Here is a 20,639-nt window from a genome sequence, read left to right as displayed (position 1 = left end):
TCTTTCATTGTTGTTTTAGTTTTGAAAGCATTTTATTGATTTTCTGTGTGTGTTTGGAAAACATTTTTCATCATTGCAAAAATAATTTAATTTAAACTAAAAAAAAAAAGAAATTTCAAACATTTTGGACTAAATTTAGACAAAAAAAATTAATTAAAAATCCAGTTCATCTTTTGTCATAATAATAATAATGATGATGAGACAAACATTGACAAGCGAGGGGCGAAAAAAAAATATTTCTGGAACTGAACAGAATTGATTAATTTTTTTTGAAACAAATGTGTAACGAAGAAACGGTGTTTATGATAGCTGGGTGTGATTGGGTTTCAATCCATGGTTCAGAGAAGGAGGAGGAGGCACACAATTATTATATATTTATTTTATAATTTAAAACCAACAAATATTCACTTTTTATGTAATGACTATAACATTTTTTTTCGATATAGTTTTGATCGATAATTTTTGTTGTTGTTTTTTTTTTGTTGCACAAGAATTTTTCTATAAACTGCCGTTGAAATCTAATGGATGTAATGTGATTTTTCAGGACTAAAAAATTAATAACTGTTCAACAAATTCAATAAATATTTTTTGTATGATGATGAATGCTAAATATAAATTTTGTTGTCTTTGTTTTTATTCAATGACAATGATTAAACACCTGGAAATTTTTCATTGAATTCAATTGATTAGATTGACCATCAAATTTTGTCGTGTTTGATTTTGTTTCAAGAGATGAAATGAATCTTGATTTTCTTTCTCTCCATTACTTTCTATATTTCCAAATATAGCTCACGATTTAATTCAAACATCCATAATCGATTCGCCGAAAATATAATAGACGAAACATTTCAAGTTTGAATTATGAATTTTTCTTCAATAAAATCAAACGCACGCACACACACACACACACACACAAACAAATGGTTTAAAATGACAATTAAACCACAACAATAATAAAAACAACAATAAAGATTGAATGAATGGAATTTCATTCATCGTCGTTATCAGTGAATAATGAGCGTATGTCCAACAATACGGATGTTTCAAGTATTAGGCGTCGTAAACTTGGTGCATCAAGTATATCATTATCTGGAATTGGTGGATGAGATTTAGGAATGTATGTTCGTCGAACCTATTTGTTGAAAACAATGGGAAATTAGTAAATTATAATTACGGTACTACTGTTTTCATAAAATGATTTACCCGAAAAAGACGATGCATACGAAGGACAACACAACAGAATATGAATCGTAACATTTGTAGCCGAAGAAAGTCATCACTATAGAATTGAATATAGGCCATATCGGTTAATCGTGATCGTACTAATAATCTTCCGGCTTCAGCGAAAAATCTATCAATAATTTGTTGTGTTTTCTCCCACAATACGATCGGTAAGGTAATTATGTTTGAAATAAAACAAATGGCAGTAATTGGACAATGAAGAAACAATGTAAACAATGAACCTTTACATTGTTGATCATGAAATGGTGCCGGATATTCTTCCGGTGACATTAATATCACTAATGGTTGGCCAAAATATCTTGGTATATGTTGAAATGCTGAACTATTATCGCTATCAACGATTAAGAATAATGGCCGTCGGCCGAATGGATATAAATCACCCGGATATAGGCAATGTATCTCTTTCACCATTGAACTACTGGTTCGTTGTTTCAATATGTTTGGATCCATATTATCTCGTAGTTTACTGTTTGTGATAACACCACCGAAATCATAACCAACTATGGCGGGAAATGAGAAAATTATCATTTCAATCAATTAATGATGCTACAAAACAAAAACAAACTTACTATCTTCGGGTTGTTTGGAATTTATAAAACAACCATCGGCTGAAAGATAAATCAATAGTACACCATTAGCAGGCAGTTCTTTGAAACCGGACGATAAAAATAATAAAAATTGGCTAAATGTTGGCTTGAATAGTAGATATTTATGTGGATTTTCACGTCTGAATTGCCGATAATCCATTCCATTTTCATTCGGTATTCGTCCAGGTGCCGGTGATGTATCATGCATTTGATTGACGTCTTCTTGTGGTTCACGTTCCAATGCTTGTAACATACGAAACATGTCTAATGTTAATTCACTAAATTTAACCTTGAATGAACAAAAAAAATGAGATAATAACATGTTAACTCATAAACAAACGATTACCGAGAATAATGAAACAAAAAAAGTAAGTACCTGGTCCGAACAATTACCGACAATTAATATTTCTTGTAAAACTAAATGACTGGGCATAACTTTTTCCATGGGCGGTACGTTCAATGGAGTCATTCTATGTGATAGAATTAATGGCGTTTTGTTCATACTAATCACGGCAAGTACATTATCAGCCTAGAAAATGGAAAAAATATTTCCATCAAAATTTCATATCCAATAGAATCCAACCTTACTAACCTCAATAAACGAACGAATTTCATCCAAAACTAATTTCCATTCAAGTTGATCTTCCGGATCATAGGTGAGTGTATAATCATCGATTTGTTTATCAAGTTCCTAATGAAATAATAAAAAAAAAGATATTTTAAAATGGATTTTCCAATAATAAAAACATCAACATACTCGAACCAGATCACGAACCAATTTCATCTTTTTCAGCAATAAACAAACGACAATGAATCGAGCATAATATCGTAATTTTTTCACCATCAACTCAGCACGTTCTTCTTTACTAGCTTTACTATAATAACCACGCGCTCTTATGGCCGAATAGAATGAAAATGCTTCCGTTAAATAATTTGTTTCGCTTGTTCGTAAACTTGAATGAATGAAAAAAATAACGTTAAAAAAAATTTATGACAAATTCACAACTTACTAATAATGGTAATAGAGTTGACCGATTTTCGATGCAATCTCTCCAATTTGCCAACGTTTAAGGCCATATTTTGAATCCAATATTTGTCGATGTTGTTGTTGAAATTTCCATAGTTTTGTATATACATCGAATGTACGACCAAAATATGGTTGCCATTGTTTATGGCCATATGGTGGTAAATCTCTGAGTGTTATTTTTAAAAAAAACGACAAAATTTTATATTCATCACACTAGAATTGATTGAATCACATACCTTAAACCATTAAATAATTGTCGTGATTTTTCCAATAATAAACAAAATTCATGTACAATTTTATTTTCGTGTTCTTCAATCTCCGAAATGACAGCCATATTTGTTGTTTGATGTAATAATTGTAATGGATTATAATGAATGGAATGATGATGATGATGATGATAATCATGGGAATCATTCAATAATGAATCGCGTGAATAATCGAAACAATTTCCAATAACAAAATTCTTATTACTATTAGGATAAACATTACGATTGTAACGAATTGCATGCATCAATTTTTCAATTGTTGATCTTGTTTTTTATTTCATTCAATGAAAAAAAATTCATAGATTTTTGATTATTAACTATATATATAGTTGTTTGTAATTAATTCAACTTTATCATTTTATTTATCGATTATATATCTTCAATCAGATTTCATACATTATTCATTCGTCAAAATGTTCGAGAATATTTAAAGGCAACCAATTTCTTAATGTTTTCTTCCATTCATTGTTGTTGAGATTTCAATTTGATGCAAAAAATTTAAATCAATTATATTGAGAAAGAGAGTTGAAAAGAGAATTGGCACATGTACGTATGTTATACGAGTTCCAAAATCTGGATGAAAAACAAAAAAGAAATTTTTTTTTTTTTTGTAAAATTTGAACACAATGCAGAATGAATTAGAAACAAAATGTTGTTTAGTATTTTAAATTTTATAAAACGTAAGCGTCATAAAGAGATAGATATATAATGATGATGATGATGATAAAATCTTAAAGTTCAAAGAATTTTCGCTTTTTGTTTGTTTGACAACTTTGAATGGTTTGCCTCATGAAGAAAAGAACACACACACACACAAAGTGAATACAAGGAACAAGGAACAAAACCTAAAAACTTTTCTTAGTCGAATGATAATGATGATAGAAGTTTTTTCATGAGGAGAAAACAGTCCAGATAAAAAATCAAACGAATTTTATGGACGCATACAATCACCACTAAGCAACCAACTAACCGACAAAGACCATGTCGACAATTCAAGTTTTTCGATGATGATTATGTGGTATTATTTTTAGGAACGGGAACTGTATCTATGTTTGTGTGGTTGGTGGATTCGTGTGCATGTTTTTTTTCTGTTTTCTCTGTGTATATAAATTGTCTGTTATATAACGGTCTGTATATACAACAACATCAGACCAGGCAGAATATTGTTGTTATTATTGTCGAAGAAAATAAAATGAACAAGACGTTGAAAACGAAAAACACCGATATTCAGAGAAATATTAAGAATTTTGAATCAAATCGAGTCAGAAAAAGTGAAAAAAAAACCGATACTATTGCCATATGTACGTGTATGTGTGTTTGGTTTTAAAATGAAACGGGAAAAAAATAGATTCACTGAAACTGAAAAAGTCAGTGAAGAAATATATGATCCAATACACACACACACACACACAAAAAAAATTCATTCAGCTCGATATGCGAAGGATGATGATGACGATGACGACAACCATTCGCAGGGGTCGATCCATTATTTATTTCCATTTTCGTTCTTTCGTATTTTGTCTTTTTTTTTACTTTAGAATTCTGGAACAAATCTATGTATATAGTGTGTGTGTGTGTATGTGTTTGTATGTGCATATAGCACACATATTTTATAGTCGATGATTGTGTGTTAAAAAGTTGTATGTATTGAATGATACACTACATCATTCTATGGTTTTTGCTCTTTTTTCTCTCTTTTGAATAGTAACATATCTCTATTCTATTTTTACAGATTCTATGATGATTCTATCACAACAGAAATGACATGTATATATTATATTATTATTATCATTACATACCATAATGACGCCTTGAGAATTTGCAGCAACAATTACATTACTTAAATTTCGCCAACAAACAGCGCTGCAGAAATCATTAACATCTTCTTTTTCCTAAGAAAAGAGGAGAGAAAAAATTAATTAAACAAAATCCATTGACAATTTTGACAACTGACCGATTTGATATTGAATGAATAGCTAAGCATTTGTTTTTCAATTCCTTTATAATAAACATATAATGAATTATTTTCACTGCCACAAGCGAAAAAATCATCATTGGTTGTGAGACCAACAAAATTCTTATCATTTAAATGTCCACGATATGAATGTATACAATTCGAATGTTCGGTTGTCCATAGCTTTATCTGACTATCGGTCGATGCTGATACGATTTCCTTTTCATTCAAAAATTTCACATATGATACTGCTTTGTTATGTCCTTTGAATATTAATAATGGTGATTTTGTCGTACGTAAATCATAATAATAAACATTATGATCGGCTGATGCGAATGCTAGATAATATAAATTTTTTGGATTAAATTTCACCGAACAAATATTGGCTGTTGTATTCAATGTTGCAATAGAAAGTTCCATATTTGTACTCCATAATTTCACTGTACAATCATCAGAACCAGAAGCAACAATATTACTATCAATTTTGTTGAAATCGACACTCCAACAACGTTTTTCATGTTCTTGGAACAGATTCAATTTTTGGCCAAGAAACGCATCCCAAATGATAACATTTCCTTCATAATCACTTGAGGCCATCATTGCTTTATGATAGGAATTCCAATTTAAACAACTTATTTTCGATGTAAAATCAATATCACTAATTGGATAACAAGTTCCCAACGATTCTTTAATTACGTCAGCATAATCAAAAATTCGGATTTTTTTTGCAACACCAGCTATAGCAAAAAATTCAGCATCCTTATCGAATTCAATGCTTGATACAATATTGGATGATTCCTTCGAATAATTCAATACTGCTAATGGTCTTATCTGTGAATAAAGGGTGAATTGATTGAGATCTTTTCGAAATTCATCCATTCTATCCATTGGTAAATTGTCGGCAAGATAATTGTCACGTTTACAATAATTTAGATAACATTTTTCCAGATCATCAAAATAGAAATTCATTTTCTTTCGTCGCATTTCGAATAAGGCATTCATATCGAAACTGGTATCGTCTTGTTGATGTGAACAAGCACCAAATGTTATTGAATTGAATGAAATGGGTGAATTTGTTTGTTTTTTGTTTATCCCTTTTTCTTCCGAAAGTTCATTGATGTTGGGTGAGGACGAATTTTTTTCACTCTCCATCACCTGAATTAATCTCTTATAATCATCATCAATTTGTAAAAGTTCAGATTGAAGCAATTTGCATTGTTCTCTTTTCTTTTGTGCTATTTTCGTAAGGAATTCTTTGAGTAGTTCATTTTGTGAAATTCGAGCTTTCTATCACATGGAAAAAATGAAATGTTTATTCTTGACAGATACAGAACTAATAATTCAAATACCGTTTCAAGATCTTTTTTTCGTCCATTAAGTATGGTTAAAATTTGATCAATTTCTTTAATGTCAAGCTGTTCGGATTTTTCAACAACCATTTTCTGTACATCATTTAATCCTTTACCTGGCTGCAAATAGAAAAAATTCAAAATATTTCATTAAACCAAAAAAAGAAAGAAAGAAATCATACATTTGTTTTGGCCAATTCCTGTTCCATAGATTTAATTCGTTTATATTTCACTGCTAATTCATTTACTTAATGTAAAAATTTTAAATTTTAAAACCGAAAATCACAATGGGCAAAAAAATGCAATACTAAACTTACATAAATAATTTGGAAAAAATTGATCGACAAAATGAGTACATTGTGGACAACGATTATTACTTTCCGAAAGACTATCGGTAATACATTTGCAACTAAAAAAAAAACAAAAAAAAAATTGATTAAATTGATTAAAATGATAATTTGTAACTACCAAAAAGTATGGCCACATTTGGTCACTTGAGCCTCTTCTAAGATATCTAAACATATCGGACTGAATTGAATTCGCGATGAGTTTACCAACAATAAATCAATGGATTGATTATTTAATAATCATATTTACCAAATGAATTCAGCATCTAATCGTTTGTTCGAATCTGGAATTCCATCGGGCGCTTTTCGTTTCATTTTCGATGACGATGATGATGATGATGATGATGATGATTGTATTGATGATGATGTGGACGGTAATGGATTTTGAATCAAATTAGACATGGTTTCTTGCTTTTTTTTGTAAGGCACTTTTTTTAATTCAGAATCATCAATTCGAATTATGTAAGAAAATAAAAATCTAAAAAAAAATGTTCAACAGACAGAATTATAATTCTGTTGCTCATCGTAAAATGTACGATTGCGACATAACATTAACGAACGTTGTCTATGTACGGCGATGGTTCAAAATTTGAAATTTTATTTTTCATTTCTATTCTGATGGAATATTTTAGCCTCCTGAATTTTGAAGAATTTCTGAATGAGGAAAAAGCAACCCAAACACAAAACACAATAATCATTGATTCATTTATTTATTTGGATTTCAATTCTGGCCATCATGGATAATGTTTTTTCTTTTTCCAGACAATTTTATTATTGTTCATTTTTTCCCTTTTCTTCAAGGTTTATTACTATTGTTGTCGTCGTTGTTGTTGTTTGGCAATCATTCAATCCGATTATTATTCTAAACCAATGATGAATATTTGTTGTTTGTTTATCGCCTAAAATTTTCGATGAACAAATTCCATTCAAACACATTATAAATTGCTATATGGACAGACAAGAAAATTTTGCCATTTTTTTCATCAAATAAATCAGCGCATGCCGATATGCCATAATATTGATGATGATCCTTAAGACGTAGCGAATTGTCGATTCTTGAAAAATTAAATGCTTCAAAAGTGCAACTTGAACGATGTGTATGTAAAGACTAAAATAATCATTTTGACTATTAAATTCTGCAATCATTTCTATTCAATATTGGTGATGATGATAGAATTTTTCGATTTTGCATTCCGCATATTCTTCATTCATTCGCCTTTTTTTTATTGACATTTTTATTGCCAAATCTTTTATTGTCTGTGAATATTGAATAGAATTTTAAATTTTTCTCGTTCCATTTATATTTCAATCATAATCAAAATAATCGTCAAATACATGAATGATTAATTAAAGAGAAAAAAATGGACAATCACTCTGAACAGACTATTGGCGATGGAGAAAATTTACATACATCAATCGAAGAGGATATTGTTAAGGAAAATTTCCCGGAAAATATGCACCAAACCAATGTTCCCAATCGATTGACCATAATGGAGAAGAAATTTTTGCTTGCCGTCGAACGTGGTGATCTTCCGGCCGTGAAAAGGTAACAATAAAAACAACAACAACAAAATTAATGATTTCCATTTCAATTGGTTAGGATTTGAATAAAAAATGTTTTTGTTTTTCATTCATTCAACCAGAATAATCTGCCAGATTAATTCAATGAACAAATTCAACATAAATTGTCGTGATCCATTAGGCAGAAGTGGTCTTTTGATGGCCATTGATAATGAAAATATTGAAATGATTAAACTCTTATTGATGGCCGGTGTTGAAATGAAAGATGCTTTGCTGCATGCTATAAATGAAGATTTTGTCGAAGCCGTTGAGTTACTATTAGATCATGAAGATCAGATTCATATACCGGGTCAGCCACATTCATGGGAAGCATTCGAACGTGAAACATTCACCAATGACATTACGCCATTGGTTTTAGCTGCTCATCGAAATAATTATGAAATTGTTAAAATTATCTTGGATCGTAATATATCACCGATACCGATACCACATGGTACACGATGTGGATGTAAAGAATGCCGTATGGCTAGCAAAGAAGATTGTCTAAGACATTCACGGTCACGTATCAATGCTTTCAAAGCATTATCATCACCATCACTTATAGCACTTCATAGTAAAGATCCAATCCTTACCGCATTCGATCTTAGCTGGCAATTACGACGATTAAGTTTTCTTGAACCAGAATTCAAGAATGAATACCTACAATTACGTAAACAATGTCAATTATTTGCTACGGCGCTTTTAGATCATACGAGAACCAGTGAAGAATTGGAAATATTACTTGATTATGATCCAGATCGTGATCCACTTGAAGATCAAGAACGTTTACAATTATCGAGACTGAAATTGGCAATACAAATTAAACAGAAAATGTTTTGCGCTCATGCCAGTGTTCAGCAATTATTAGCATCCATATGGTACGAAGGTCTGCCTGGTTTTCGGCGCAAAAATATCGTCATACAAATCTTTCAATTGATCGGCATTGGAATACTTTTTCCATTGCTTTCCATTGCATACATTTTGGCTCCATATTCAACAGCTGGAAAATTTATTAAAAAACCATTCATCAAATTCATATGCCATTCGGCTAGTTATGTTACATTTTTGAGTAAGTTCATGGTCAATGTTAATCTAAAAAATCAGTCATCTTCAATTGTTTGGTGTGTGCGCATGCAGAGAAAAAAAATTTGACAATCATTGATCAGAAAAAAGATGAAATTTAATTTTATTTTTTGTTTTAATTTTTTTGTTTTTCCAAGTTTTATTAATGTTAGCTTCACAACGTATTGAATCGAACATTTTTGGCATCAATCCCGTGGAAAACATTAATATAACGACAAAAAGGTTCGAACATTGAATGTTTTGTTTATTGAAAACTCAATCATCAATTCTTTTGTTTCACTAATCAACCAACAAATCACAGAGGATCATTGCCATCATATATTGAATTATGCATTCTAGCCTGGGTATTTGGACTAATTTGGAGTGAAATAAAACAGCTATGGGATCTTGGCATAAGTGAATATCTAAGCGATATGTGGAATATATTAGATTTCATTAATAATTCCATCTATGTTGCAACAATTACGTTACGTATTATTGCCTATTATCAAACGAAAAAAGAAATAATGAATGGTGTATCATCATTAGCATATCAACGAGAGAATTGGGATGATTTTGATCCAATATTATTATCTGAAGGGCTATTTGCAACGGCAAACATATTTAGTTCATTAAAATTGGTCTATATATTTTCAGTGAATCCATATCTAGGACCATTACAGATTTCGCTTGGTCGTATGGTTATTGATATTTTGAAATTTTTTAGCATCTATTTGTTGGTATTGTTTTCATTTGCATGTGGTATGAATCAGCTATTGTGGTATTATGCCGATATGGAAAAACAGAGCTGTATTGTTCAAACAAATTCATTGGATGAATCAATGAAATCACAATCCATGATTAATGAAATTCTACATCCAAATGCCTGTTTAGCATGGAGACGTTTTGCAAAGTAAGCCATTTTCAAAAATTGGATGTGATGTACAAATGTTCAATGTTTATTCAATGTATTTTCACATCACTATATATGCATACAGTCTATTTGAATCAACACAGACACTATTCTGGGCAACGTTTGGTCTGATTGATTTGGATAATTTTGAACTAACCGGTATGTGATTTCCAATTAATCCATTGTTATTTCATCGTATTTCACTATAGGCATCAAAAGCTATACAAGATTCTGGGGTTTATTAATGTTTGGTGTTTATAGGTAAAAAAAAGTTTTTTCATTCTTTTTTACTTGAAAAATTGAATTTTTTTCTTTAGTATCATAAATGTAGCCGTTCTTTTGAATCTACTCATAGCAATGATGAATCATTCATACCAATCGATAAGTGTGAGTTTCAACCATTTTTTCAATCAAAATCAAAATCAATCTTTGTTTATCAATATTAAAACAGGAACAAGCGGATACGGAATGGAAATTTGCCCGAAGTAAATTATGGATGAGTTATTTCAGTGATGGTGCAACTGTCCCGCCTCCATTCAATATAATACCGACACCTAAAACCGTTCTACATACGATCGTATGGCTGGCAAAATTTTGTTTAGGCAAAACTAAACGTGGTAAAAATGAAGCAATGCGTACAATCAAAGTAAGGATAAAATTTTCAAATAAAAATCGTTATTAATAAAATAAACTTGTTGTCTGATGTCTGATCACATAGCGAAAACAACGTCGCGCAAATGAAAGAGATTATAAATATCATAAAGTGGTACGTGCATTAATTCGTCGTTATATTATGAATGAACAACGGATACAGGAACGACAACGTGGTGTTACCGAAGATGACTGTAATGAAATTAAACAAGAGGTCAGTGCACTTCGTTATGACCTATTGGAAATGCTTGGATCACATCGCCGCTCTAAACATGGTTTCGATACCGTACTCAGTAATGGTAGTAATAGTAATTGTCACATGGGAAAGAAAAGCCGACAACGTGAAAGGCGATTAATGAAAGGATTCAATTTTGATCATCCAATTGTCGAAAATGATAATCAAGAAAATGTGACAAGTTTCGAAATTAATGAAGACTTTGAAGACAAAAGTTCGACAAATATTTCCGATTCACAGAAAACATCAATTCGTTCATCAACAAGTGTGATAAAAAATAAATTCTATAGAACGGCACAGAATTTTGTTCAGAATAAAAAAACACATTCAAGATGGCGACAAATGATTGAAACCAAACGTGAAAAGGTGAAAACATTTTCACAAAGTCAAGACTCAATTGAAAGTGATGCAACAATGAATACGGATGGTAGCTATGGTAATAATACAATCGATAGTCGAATGGTAATCGATGCGAATATTAAAAGACAAATATTTGCTAGAAAATTAGATTCAATGTCATTAAGTCAACCTATTATGTTGTCATTGCAACAACAACAACAACAACAACATAATCAAACAATGACAAATAAATCCATTGTGAATAAATCAGGCTCATTTTCCAATGAAACAATCAAATCACAATCAATGATGATTAAAGATGATGATAAAACTACCACAGATGAAGATTCTCATTGGATATAAATTTTCATATTAATAATTAATAATTCTTTTTATTAATCCAACAATGTTTAGCTACATGTATATTCTAAGTTTACATAACGATGATCTATTAAAATAAAATTCATCTTTAATCGACCACAATAGGTTTTTTTTTGAATGAGAATTCCAAAAACCAATTCAGCATGATTATAATGGTTCAATTGTTGAATCAAGCCAATAGGTAAAAAATTCACCTTTATCCTGTTTTTAGAAAGAAAGAAAAAGAAATCAATTTTTGTTGGAAATTTTGCTAAAATTCATTTCTAATTCATACCTTGATATTAATTTTTCCTCGTTCACTAATATTGAAACATTTGAATGTGTCCAATAGTTTTTTTGTCGATTCCGATATGTGTATTTTCATCGGTTCGCCATGACTTTCCATTTTTGTGGCAATGATAACCGTTTCACCGAATACAATGTATTTAGGCATTTTCGATCCTACAACACCGGCATCACATGGTCCACTATTGATACCGATGCGAAGTTTTAATTTCGTTTTCGGTAGATGTGGTATGCGAAATTTGTCTACCGCTTTACATAATTTCAATGCCATCATTGCAATTTCTTTGGCATGACTATCGCCATTACGAATAGGTAGCCCAGATGCAACCATATAAGCATCTCCAATTGTTTCAAATTTGAATGCATCAAAATAGCCAATAGTAGCATCAAAACATGTGTATAAATCATTCAATAGATTAACAACTTGCATTGCATTCGATTGTGATGAAATTGTTGTAAAACCAACAATATCCGAATGAAATATGGTCACGGATTCAAATGATTCTGGTACACAGTGTCTTCCTGCTTTTAGTTCATTAGCAACAAATTGTGGTAGTATCTGATACAATAATTCTTCGGCACGATTTTTTTCCTCAATAACGATGGCCGCTTTTTCCTCGACAATTTTTTCTAGATTTTCTGCATATTGTTCCATTCGATTCAGGAGATTGTCCAAAAAATTTGTACTAGTAAGACCTTTTGAAATTTTCTTAAAATATGGTTTAATTTTAACGAAATCTGGTCGAATGTCAGGATTTTCACTCCAACATGTTTCCATTAGTTTAATTAGATTACGTGGACAATCTTCGCAATTTACAACCGGTCGAAACGGTACTTCTCCACCCATTTTGACACGATCCAAAATTTCCGTTGGTTCCAGGCAAGATTTATCTTCCGTAGATGATTCAAATGGTTCACATCGAGTAATCACTTCCTGAAGAATGATGCCAAATGAATAAACATCGCCTTTTTTTGAACCACACTTGTAGGGTTCAGTTGAACGCAAATGTTCAGGCGCTGTCCAAAACAATGACCGAGGATTGACTTCTTGTTCTTTTCCAATTTGTTTAAATAAATTTCGTAGACCATAATCACCGATTTTGACCATAAATCTTCCATCGATTAAACAATTGGTCGATTTTAAACGGCCATGGTATTCAAATGCACAGTTGTGCAGATAGATCATACCTTCAATTATGTCGCTTATGATTGAATAACGAAATGCCCAATCGATCTGTATTTTTTCCGTTTCGAGAATATCTCGTAAACTTCCTTTCATCATTAATTCAGTGACCACACCGGTATTATTCTCATCGATACATAGGCCAACAAATTTGACTAAATTTTCATGTAATAAATCACGCATATTAGTCAATTCGATGAGCAACTTACGACCGATTGAAAGTTTTTTAATATTCAACGATTTAAACGCAATTCGTATGCCTCTAAAATGGCCAACTAATACTGGCCCTGATCGTCCATAAGCACTATTCAATGAATGCGTTGCTGATACTTGTGTGACCGATCTTGTCATTACAGATGTTTTATCTGATTTTGTAGTACCATCACCTTCGAATGTTCCAGTTGATAATGATGATTTTTTACCCGCTTGTTCATTGGGAAATTTAATCTCTTCGTAATGTACTTGCCACCAATTACTATGCAAATCATTTTCGGATTTAATTTTTCTGATTATAAAGTAAGCAGCTGCTGAGGATATGAATGTAAAACTTGCCAATACGGTACACAATGTCAATATGATGGCCAATGGTCCTACTTTTATATTGGACAAAAATAAATTAACCATAAAAATCTCAATCTTTTTTCTCTTAAAAACACCACAGAAATTCATTTAGAACTACCTTTATGCTGACAATGTTCAGCATTACCATCAAAGCCGCAGAATGGAAAATCTGGTGGTGCTATCGAATCATTTGGCCAACGAATACGAATACCATCGACTCTTTTGATTAATCGTTTACGTCCATAAAATGTCATTACTGGTCGCATCATGCCCATTTCAGCATCAAAATCATTCAATGTATAATCAAGTTCACGATCACCATTTTCATTCAGATACATTTCTCCGGTTAAACCTTTGTTAATTGAATTTCAAGACAAATCAATTTCAAAGAATAAAAAGTCATTTCCAAGGAAACAAACCATTTTGAAAAACATTATTCCAAAGATAACGATTAATTCTATTGTTATTGTCAGTGGCATTACTATTTGATGAAATGGATTTATTATATGCCAGAGCATAAAAACATAAAGAATCATATAAAGCTGCAAGAAGTGGATTTATCTGATTATCAAAAAAAAACATTGAAATTAAATCAAACGTCATTTAACTATTGTTAAAACATTTACGTTTTTATCCGAAATGCCGTCAAATTCATTGGAAGCTTTACGAAATGCTTTGCTCACAAATAGATTATATTCCGGTGATGTTGGAACATGAACACTAATCGTCATGTATGAATCCCACATGATTTTTGCTTTACGATTATTTTTATCTCCTTGTTTATACCATCCGAAATTTTCATCACCATCGTTCAGTAATTGAAGACCAAAAAATGCATAATCATTTGTCATATCCAAATCATATGCATGGATCAATAAATTACGGGTCATTTCTGTGTTTGTGGTCAAAAAGAAAACTGGAACCAAAAAGAAATGAAATGAAATGATGGTGAAAACAAACAAACTGAAAAAGTCAAGTTAATTACCTCTAGCCGATTTTTTGGCCTGTAACAAATACCTATCATATAATGTTTCATCATGATGAATTTTATCAGATAGGATTTGTTTGTCCAAAAAGATTTCATAATCTGTAATATCATTAAATTTTGTTTCAATACTCGTCTTGATCAACAAACTTTGTGAATCGCTTTCATCTACAATCATTGAAATGTGATGCCAATCATGATCCTGTAGTATTTTGATGAAAAATAATGCAACTCTATCTGATATTTGATGACAAATAAAAAAACCAGATTCATTATTAATAATTAATAAATTAATGAATTGCTCACCCAATGCAAATGATACTCTTGTCAATGTTTTATAAATGGTTTTATCGGAAAATTGTACACCAACACCACCGGCTGTCATCAATGGTAGATTCCAATATGATGCTAAACGTGCTACCTGTTCAAGACCTTTCGTACATATTGGCCCGATTAATGCATCTATTCGGTCATTGAAATAATGTTCAGCCACAATTGCGCCCATTAAATTTGATTCACAATCATGATGATCACGCCGGGTGATTAGATTAAAATTTATATGCGAATATTTTGTACGAATTTCATCCAAAGCCAATTCCATTGTTGGCTTTAATGTTTCATAATGAACGGGTAATTCTTTTTGATTAGAAATTAACATTAAAACGGTTACATTATGCATTGGATAAGATGATTCTGGGTTCGAATCGATTCTTTCATGTTCATTAATATTCAATGTTGATTGTTGTTCCATATGATTCTTTACATTATTGTTGTTGTTGTTATGAATATTGAATCTTTGAGATGGATATTGTACATTGTTGGAAGAATCATAAAACAAAAATAACGATATTAATATGGTGATCATAAATTCAGAATGAAAAATCATTTTTGAATATGATTTGAATGCAAACCATATGACTGATTGACAAAAACAAAACAAAGGTTCCATGATTTTCAATCATCCAAGTAAAATGGTTACGATACCGATGTGACCTGGTTCAATACCCAAAATGATAATGATTGTTTTTTTTTGGATTTCATTCCAAATAGAATTGTTTTTCATTCTGTTGTGTCTGCAGGTGGCAATCAAAGATTTATTGTCATTATCGTTGAAGGTGATCTTGACAATTTCATTTTGAAATGTTTACTTTGGAAAAAAAATATACAATGAAACACAGATATGCGAAACGGGATTCAGTTCCATAATTGCTTATCTGTTATTTCGTTTGTTTTTTTTATATTTATTTAGCCTGAAAAAAAACGAAATAAATTTTTTAATAAGAATTACAAGTGAGAAAAATAAAACGTATTGACCATTTACCAATCAATCCATTTGTCATTATTATTCTTATTATTATCGGTCGATGCCCACACATTAAATATAAATAAATTCACAAGTGAATGCGGATAATTCATGACAAAAAAAAGATAGGAAAAAATTAATAAAATTTTTTAACAAATGTTTTACACATTCTCTACGAATGGCCTTTGATGATATCCGAATTCATTTCTCAACATTCGATTTGATCGAAAAAATTTTCTTCAAGTTTTCATTATAGCATTTTGTCAATAAAATCATCAAATCAACCTAATCATATATCGAAACAAAATGATCATTAACAAAACGTAAGTGGCCCATTTATAAACGTTTTATTTATATGAAACGGTGTTTACGGTAATCGGATAGGTGGGGATCGCTTCATTATAACGAGAATAAAATTTTTCATCATTATCATTATTATTATCATCTAATTGTGAGTAACAAAGAAATATTTGATTAGTTTTTTTTTTGTTTTGTTGTTTCTGTCCACAACAATATTGTGTGTGTGTGTTTTTTCTGCGTGTCTGTGTGTGAGTGTGTATCCTTGCCTTGAAGAATCATTGAAGATTGCAATCATTCGAATCATTTCTTTATTTCCTGAATCTTGGTCATTTTTTTTCTTGATTTTCACTTTTCATTCATCCAGAATCTCCATTGAATGTGTCCTATGTTTTTTTATTGGTATTTGGTGTGTGTCAGGTCTCATATTTGTGTTTGTTGTTGTTGTATCTATAGAAAAGTTATTTTTCGTTTGTTATATAATGTCTTTATCTTGGGTGTAAATTTGTAAGCGTGTGTATGTGTGTGTGTGTGTGTGATCATTATATATATCATCGCATAGCAACCTTTAAAATCTCTCTTTATTTCTATGATTTGTTAATTATCATTAGATAGATGAAACAAACGATGTTTGATTGATGATTGTGATGATGAATGATTTTTGTAATTTGATGAATAATTTTTTGTTGTTGTGTTGTTGACCCTTTTTTGTTGTTGTTGGACAAACACATCACATTTGTTTATTTATTAATGTCTGAAATTTTACTCTGTTTTTCCATTCTTATTTAGATTATTATCAAATTTTTGTGATTGTTTTTGTTGTTGATTGTTTATTGATTGTTTCGAATCATTATCTTTTGGTGTTGTATCTTTACTTGTTGCTGTTGAACCATTTACTGATGGGGATGACATTGGTGTGATATCGTCTTGAAATAATGGATTCTTAATTTCCATTTCACCCGTTGGTGCAAGACCCGGACATTCATATACGGTGTATTCACCATCTTCATTTTCTTCATCTGATTCAATATCTGAACCAAGAGTACTATTTTTTGGTGCATTGGAATTTCTGTTAACAAAAAAAAAAAAATTAAAAAATGGACTCAACAATCAATCATTTCACTTGCTTTTCGGTTGAAATCATCTGTTGTTTTTGATGATGATAATGATAGATTTGTGCACTTTGCACTAATTTACGATCATTATTCGGTGATGTACATTTATTTCCATCATTACCATCATTTCGACTAACAGGTCCTATTACACCATATGCAGGGAAATCCACATCTGCAGCAGCTTTGTTACTTTGTTGTACTTTATAGAAACAATAACCGGCACCGATCACTGAAAATATGGCAATCGTGCTGACACAGGCAACGATTGCTATGATAAAAATTGAATTAAATTAATGATGATAATGCTCGTTCAATTAAAAAATTGTATTACCTATGAAATAAATGTCCGATAAACTACTGAATTTTGATTGAATCGAACTTTTCGTATTAATAATTGATTGTTGATATGATTTCGGTGCTTGTATCGAATGTTCATTATTCATAACATTCGATGGTACTTGTAACCTTTTTTTCTCCATTAATGATTGATTATCATCACCATTATTGTTAACACTGACATTTTTTGTTTCCTTTCTTTTTTTAGTTTGTTCAATTTCATCATATGGTATTGCCATATTTTCTTCACGATAAACCGGAGCTTGTTGGTGTTGCTGCTGCTGTTGCCCATGATTTGATGATGGTGATGATGATGATGATGATGATGTTAAATGTTTCTGTAATTTCCATTTTCGATTGAAATCGGAATTTCCATAGTTTATATTATCATTTATAATAGCATCAGCAGCAGCAGCGGGTTGCCTGTTGCCAATAATGTTGGCAAAATCCAATAATTGTTCGGATGCTCTATTTTCATCATTCAAATTCAAATAATCATCATTTCTTTCATCGATTGGTGGTTGTATATTCTGTATGGAAACAAATAGTCTATTCAATTCCTCATCACTGATTGGTTGTTTTTGTTGATTGTATGTTTGTTTCCTTTGTAGAGCAGCAACAGAAATAGGTCTATTTAAATTCTTATATTTACTTAATAGTCCTTCGGGTCCATTGAGAAAAACACCAGCATCATCATTTAATAATGCCAATTGTTGTTGGATTGATGCTGCTGCTGCTGCTTCTGTTTCGGATGGATCTTCATCAATCTGTTGCCGTCGAAGATCGAATTCTTGTTGCTGTGATGGTCGTCGATAATAAACATTATTATGTCCACCACCATATGGTAATAGTGTTCTTAGATAGCTTGTTGAAAATGGTTCATATTTATTTTGCGGTTTAACTAAACACAAACGAAACAAAACAGAAATGACAGAAATATAAATGAATAATAATTATTATTTTCAAGTAACCATAAAAAAGTCATTCCATTTAGCTAATTAAATTCAAAAAAATTCCATTTTGAAAACAACAACAGTTGTTGATTCAATAAATTGTTATCATTATCGTCGTCGTCGTAAAAAAAACATGCCAAATTCATGACACGCCAACATGACAAAATCAATGAATTTCTTTTTTCTTTATCACTTTTTCAATTCTTATACTCGAATATATAGCAGCAGAAAAAAAAGAAAATGAAAAAAAATCCTTCCTGTCATCACAATATAATCAATGGAATTTTTTTCCACGGAAAAGGAACGGTATCACCAAACCATTCATATGATGATGATTGGAGCATGTGCATAATAATGATTTCAATTTCAATGTCAGATCTCTCTATCTATCTATTGTCTGATCTGTTGTTTGATATATAAAATTGATGTGTGTGTGTGTGTGTGTGTGGTAGAAATGTGAATTTACCCAAAATTATTTGGTATAAATTCTTTCGATTTTTTCCCTCTTTGGGCAAATAATCAATTAATTAATCAAAAGGAATGAATGACACGTTTTTGTTGTTTGGGGGAATAAGTAAAGTTGGATGTTTTTTGATTATTATGAAATGAAATTCGATGAATAATATAATTTTTTGTTTTCGAATGCGAGTACCAAACACACACATACCTCTTTGTTGTTGTTGTGGTTGAAATGCATCGATCAGATTCAAAGTCAACAATAGCAAACATGTAGTTAGATAAATTTGTTTCATCGTTTGTTTGGTTGTGATGAGTGGCAAATTGACTCAATGATGAATGAATGAATGAATAAAAAGGAACTAAATAAAATCAAACTATCAAAATGATTGAATTGGTGGTCGATGAAAATTCACAATAATGAAGCTCACATCTTTTTTTAAATTCTTTAATTCACAATTTTATATCAATTCAACTTGAAATGATTGATTAATGGATTCATTTCATATCAATGGTTACCAATTGGTAAAGAAAGTGAGAAAAATTCGGTAATTGATTTTTTTACAAAAAAAAAATGAATCTTTGTTTCATAAATCGATGAGTTCGTTATGTTGTAATTATCATAACCAATATCGAATCAAATAAATTTCAAAAAAGGAAGAACAGGCATATGTCACCATAAAAAAAAAATAAACATAAATTTGGAAAATTAAAGTTTCACAACAGTAAACATGACAATATTGTTGATTGATAATATATTATATATGGATATGATGATGATAATGGACACGTCCATAGAGATAATAATAATAATAATAAAAACAACAACAAACAAACAAACAAAAATAAATGGATTATATGTAAATCAGCATGTGTTATGACTTAAAATAACTTAGACATAGTCATATTATGATATTTGACACCAAACAACAATGGTTAATACAATGGCTACCCGAATCATTTTTGTTTCTATAGTATTGAATGATGACAATAACAACAACAACAACAACAACAATCAAATATCCAATACACTGGCAATCATTATGGTGATCATTATAATCCAGAAAATGAATGAAAAATTGGATAAAAAAATAAAACTCTTTTTCTCTCTTTTCCTACCAGAACTCAATTTACACTAGAAAATGATCGAACAGGATGAATTGACGTCATCGTTTTTGGTGATAACTACCGCCACCACCACCATCATCGTGGACACCACCACCATCATCATCATCATCATCAGTGAAAACTT

At 30.8% G+C, this 20,639-nt stretch overlaps 4 protein-coding genes across 4 annotated transcripts; 1 reads left to right on the top strand and 3 right to left on the bottom strand.

Moving 5' to 3' along the window:
- Positions 1 to 13: 13 nt before the first annotated feature.
- Positions 14 to 3,695, bottom strand: LOC124493189 (protein SCAI). Its single transcript, XM_047056267.2, has 8 exons — positions 3,093 to 3,695; positions 2,840 to 3,022; positions 2,587 to 2,782; positions 2,422 to 2,520; positions 2,206 to 2,358; positions 1,812 to 2,118; positions 1,204 to 1,742; positions 14 to 1,132 (listed from the first exon to the last, which is right to left on the bottom strand). Exons 1-8 carry the CDS (start codon positions 3,365 to 3,367, stop codon positions 989 to 991), a joined length of 1,896 nt encoding a protein of 631 aa, XP_046912223.1. The 5' UTR covers positions 3,368 to 3,695; the 3' UTR covers positions 14 to 988.
- Positions 3,455 to 7,431, bottom strand: LOC124493190 (E3 ubiquitin-protein ligase COP1). Its single transcript, XM_047056268.2, has 8 exons — positions 7,023 to 7,431; positions 6,894 to 6,953; positions 6,743 to 6,834; positions 6,608 to 6,672; positions 6,426 to 6,545; positions 5,077 to 6,363; positions 4,922 to 5,014; positions 3,455 to 3,695 (listed from the first exon to the last, which is right to left on the bottom strand). Exons 1-8 carry the CDS (start codon positions 7,172 to 7,174, stop codon positions 3,678 to 3,680), a joined length of 1,887 nt encoding a protein of 628 aa, XP_046912224.1. The 5' UTR covers positions 7,175 to 7,431; the 3' UTR covers positions 3,455 to 3,677.
- Positions 7,432 to 7,943: 512 nt separating this feature from the next.
- LOC124493185 (transient receptor potential-gamma protein) lies at positions 7,944 to 12,005 on the top strand. The gene is made up of 9 exons (XM_047056264.2): positions 7,944 to 8,318; positions 8,416 to 9,401; positions 9,553 to 9,637; positions 9,717 to 10,307; positions 10,393 to 10,466; positions 10,517 to 10,568; positions 10,625 to 10,694; positions 10,759 to 10,953; positions 11,026 to 12,005. The coding sequence occupies exons 1-9, from the start codon at positions 8,134 to 8,136 to the stop codon at positions 11,893 to 11,895; spliced, it is 3,108 nt and encodes a 1,035-aa protein (XP_046912220.1). The 5' UTR covers positions 7,944 to 8,133; the 3' UTR covers positions 11,896 to 12,005.
- LOC124493184 (atrial natriuretic peptide receptor 1-like) lies at positions 11,905 to 20,547 on the bottom strand. The gene is made up of 11 exons (XM_075732376.1): positions 19,599 to 20,547; positions 17,974 to 18,879; positions 17,655 to 17,910; positions 17,442 to 17,596; positions 15,234 to 15,695; positions 14,928 to 15,164; positions 14,569 to 14,858; positions 14,362 to 14,503; positions 14,061 to 14,294; positions 12,188 to 13,971; positions 11,905 to 12,114 (listed from the first exon to the last, which is right to left on the bottom strand). The coding sequence occupies exons 1-11, from the start codon at positions 19,681 to 19,683 to the stop codon at positions 12,061 to 12,063; spliced, it is 4,605 nt and encodes a 1,534-aa protein (XP_075588491.1). The 5' UTR covers positions 19,684 to 20,547; the 3' UTR covers positions 11,905 to 12,060.
- Between the last annotated feature and the right edge of the window lie 92 nt (positions 20,548 to 20,639).

The sequence above is a fragment of the Dermatophagoides farinae genome, chromosome 1 (genome assembly GCF_024713945.1).
Source record: "Dermatophagoides farinae isolate YC_2012a chromosome 1, ASM2471394v1, whole genome shotgun sequence".
In the NCBI taxonomy this organism is placed as follows: domain Eukaryota; kingdom Metazoa; phylum Arthropoda; class Arachnida; order Sarcoptiformes; family Pyroglyphidae; genus Dermatophagoides; species Dermatophagoides farinae.
Note: the sequence above shows the minus strand (reverse complement) of the source record. Positions and strands in the feature narration are given on the sequence as shown.